The sequence below is a fragment of the Antrostomus carolinensis genome, unplaced genomic scaffold (genome assembly GCF_000700745.2).
Source record: "Antrostomus carolinensis isolate BGI_N321 unplaced genomic scaffold, ASM70074v2 scaffold39440, whole genome shotgun sequence".
In the NCBI taxonomy this organism is placed as follows: Eukaryota; Metazoa; Chordata; class Aves; order Caprimulgiformes; family Caprimulgidae; genus Antrostomus; species Antrostomus carolinensis.
In genome coordinates, this window is record NW_010289838.1 from 1,874 (window position 1) to 5,861 (window position 3,988).

At 46.4% G+C, this 3,988-nt stretch overlaps 1 protein-coding gene across 1 annotated transcript; it reads right to left on the reverse strand.

Moving 5' to 3' along the window:
* Nucleotides 1-324: 324 nt before the first annotated feature.
* LOC104527838 (ephrin type-A receptor 1-like) lies at nt 325-2,457 on the reverse strand (the record flags this gene model as incomplete). The annotated part of the gene is made up of 2 exons (XM_010171661.2): nt 2,200-2,457; nt 325-715 (listed from the first exon to the last, which is right to left on the reverse strand). Coding segments are annotated over exons 1-2 (649 nt in total), but the record flags the coding sequence as incomplete, so codon positions are not given.
* Between the last annotated feature and the right edge of the window lie 1,531 nt (nt 2,458-3,988).

Genomic DNA, 3,988 nt, shown 5'->3' on the forward strand with positions numbered 1-3,988 from the left:
AGTTGTTGAGTGAGTCAGTGTCAATCACACAGTTACAGCTCGCAGAAACTAGCTCCAGAGCTGAAGGCTCCTGGATGAAGCCCAAGAGGGAGTGGAGAGGTGTGTGCAGGTCTTACACCTGACACATGAAGAGAAAAATCACAATTGAAAAAGAAAAGCTAAGGAGGGGAGGAAAGGTGTTAGATACACCTGGCAGGCGCAGAGGGCAAGAGAGGTAGACCACACTAACTCCCCTGGTCCCACTTTCTGCTTACAGATGCTCTGATCTCTAGCTCCCTGGAAGCTCTCCCATGGCCTACAGCCACTGTCTGTCTGCATACTCACCTACGCAGCTCCCATCGACTTCCTCAAACCCCACAGCACAAAGGCATCGGCCCATTGGTACCAGCCACTCCCCGTCAGTGCTGCAGTGCATTCTTGGGGGAGAGCCCACCTCTTCAGCTGCATACTCCACGCAGACCCCAGGCACTTCTGTCAGCCCCTCGGAACCTGCTAGCGTCTCTGGAAAACGGGCCAGGCCCCGCACTGCCTCCGGGCAAGTCTTGTAATACACTCGGACAGACACCATCGCTACACAAGCCCCAGAGTTCTGGAAAGCCAAGTAGAAGCCCCGGCGAGACAGCTTCCCAATGGAGCACACTTCTGTGTTCAGCTGCATGGCGCCCGATTCGATGTCTCTGCTTGTGAAACTTCGATCTGCTGCCACAGTGTTCAGCTAAGCGGAAGAGAAAAAGACAACAGTGTTAACATCTCAGCAGGCAGCAGCAGCTGATGCCCATGTCTCTCAAATGTCTTTTACACTAAGGCCTTTTAGAAGATGTATGGTCAACTATTTCTAACACTAGTGCACCTCATGCTTTCTTCGCATGTGGAAGAAGCGTTAACAACAGCATCCATGTCCTTTCTTGCCTCCATACTTTCCAGCATCTCCCTTCAACTCCTTTGCAGTCATTCACTGGTCTTACACAATACCCTGTGTTCTGGGTCTCTGATCTCAGAGGTCTTTAGGAACTTCCCCTAAAGGAACAAATCTCTCTTCTGTGAGATTTTTCTTTGTTTGGAAACTGTATGCAGTAAAATCAGAACAGCGCTTAGAGTTGTGTTTTTAAATTGAATTACATCCACCCTTTTCTAGGCTGTACTTGATACAGAAATCTACTGCCAGGTGGAGTGGCCTTTCTTCCTAGACAGCCTGATGGTGGGATAGCCTTTCTTCTCAAGAGAGTGAGCCTGATAACTAATCCTCCCCACCACAGGCCCCTCCCCATTACATGACACCACCTGCTCTGTGTAGCTGGATGGCAGATGAAACGATCTACACAGCAGCTGCATCTGGCAGTGGGATCCTAAGGCAGCTTTAGGAGTTGTGCACGTATCCCACAAATTCACCTCGTAGATCCCAGCTGCAGGGGAGGTGGAAGAGCACTGGGGAGGGAGAGGAATCCGTTACCAGAGTCCTGCTTTGCCTGTGGTGGCCTTTACAGTTCTTTGTTTCATCACATTATTTAAACTGCAGAGGAAAGGCTTCTTTTAGGACAGGACTGGGTTATAGAAGCTCCTTTACAAAAAAATCTGAGGTTTCCTGTTCTGCAGTTCAAATGTTTCCATAGCAAGAGGGCACTATGTTGGGGGAAGCAGCAGTTAAAATACAGCAGTGCTAAATACTTTCACGTACAGGAGAATTTCGTTTTAGCAAACCATCACCTCCAGTTTTAGGAAAAAAAAAAAAAAAAAAAAAGACCCTGTATCTCATATTAGAGTAAATGATCAGAAGCACAGAGAGCTGAACTGGATTCTGTTTTTCACTTGGTCGAATCTTGCTTTGTTACCTAAGGCAAATCAAATTCCTTTGGTCTCTGCTTTACTATTTCTAAAAATTGGTGTAACCATCTAGTACTGTTATAACCCCTTAGAATCCTTACCTACCTGGTGTCCAGTTAAATAAGTGCTTATGCAGAATGGAGGGCTGATCCCATTTGAAAACTCCTGTGTCTTCTGTGGCAAAAACCGCTCTGAGCATTACAGGGGGCACTGGAGGCAAAGTTTATTCTAAGGACAACGTTTACTATCCATGCCCCTCCCCAGATGCTGGTTCTCCTGGCCTCCCCCAGCCAGCAAGACACACCTAGTTTAAGCTGAAAGACGTAACTAGTTTAAGCAGAAAGATATGACTCAGCCTTCACCCCCATTGCCACGGACCTTGATGAACAGCGGGCGGCGGAACTGGATCCCAACATCTTGTTCAGACTCCATGTAATAGAGATTGAAGGTCTCTTTGCAGGTCACCACTTCACCTTTGAAGCTCTTGCAGTCCCTCACAGTAAACTTGAGCTCCACGTAAATGCGGGAGGCTGCCTCACCCCGATAAATCCAGTTGGTGCGAAGCCAGTGATCAGTGTCACCCTCGGAAAGCACACTGCAGTCCTGGTACATATAGACCGGGGTACCATTTATCATCTGCTGCACTTCACTCCACTGCTCCCAGGGAAGAAGAAAACACACATTGTTAGACAGATGTGAGAAACGAGTTCTGCTTCAAATGTGACAAAATTTAGCCTATGAGCTCCATTCCCATAGAGCATTCAGGGCTCAAAGCCAGACTAGCTAAAAGGTCTCCTACGCTGAGCAAAAGCTGCATCTAGTCTAGAGCACCATCTCTGCTTAAACTCTTTGCATAGGGAACATGGAGGATACAGTAGTTAGGATCTGACTTACAGCAAATTGAAGGAAACAACAGTGCATGGACTCTTGCACATCCCCTTCGTCCACCCTCAGTTCCCATCTATTCCTTTCACACACTTTCTTATCTTAGATTGAGAAAAAGACCCACTACTCCCATGTATTGGCCACTTCTCTCTGACACTGTGTGCATTCAAAGTGTACAGCAGGACATACCAGATCAGGACTATTATCTGCCCCTGAAAATATTGCACAGCACTTTGGGGTAAGAGAAAAGACGGTCTGACACAATGAGAAGGTCAGTTGCAGAAGAACTGTGCTAGAGCAAGCACTCATTAATTTGGACTTCATGCTTCTTTAAGTGTGATATTTTGCAAACCCTCATTTAGCTATTAAAACTCAGTTGATTTTCCTGACTTCATACGAGGTTCTGCTTCTTCCCCAGGCAAATAATGGCTGAGCAGAAGACATGGGCCCAGTTGGTTATATGACCTCACTGATACTATTTGTATGAACCCAACAGTGTTTGATACATATTTTGACATATACTTTTGCTGAATTTTATGTGGGTCTAGTTTTGTTTTCTCACCACAGGTCAGATGATACAAAATGCAAAGAATATTCACCTTTGAGTAAGTTGCACATGAGAACTGGAAACTTGGAAAGTAAGGTTTTGTCCACAGGGAAAATAACTTAGATCCTTTCCCCCCCTGTGCTAAGACTGCCTTTCTTATTATGCTTTAAATGTTTAATCAAATTAAATTGAAACAAGTGCCCACATAGGTATTGGCACAAGTTTAAGCATCTTGGTTTTAAATCACACCCCAGGTTAAGATGCAATTTAAACAAGGCCTCAGTCCCTATATTACTCCAGGCTTGTCAAGTCTCATGGGCTGAGCGTGGGACTCGCACGTTTCTCCAGCACCACCACCTCCTGTACTCACAGCACAGACCTGCAGCCTCTCTCCTAGCTTCTCATCCCCCAGACCATGTCATTCGGCTAGTGTAATACAAGACATGGACCCACAGAGTGCCAAAGGAAGCTCTGCTTTTGTGCCATGACTTAGAGCACACCTGCTATACAGCCCAGCTCTGAAAACTATCAGAGTGCTTTCTCCAAGCCAGCAAGCCCTGCTGATAGCACCAGCTCCTATCTGGCTGATTTCAGCCATTTACCAAGTGCACACTAGCAGGCTCCTCCCAGGAAGTTCAGTGGATGGTATCTTATGTGTCCCTTCTTGTTTCCTTTTTCTCCATATAATTAATCTTCAGTGTTACCCCACCCTCTTAATCTGATCCAGCTGGCACA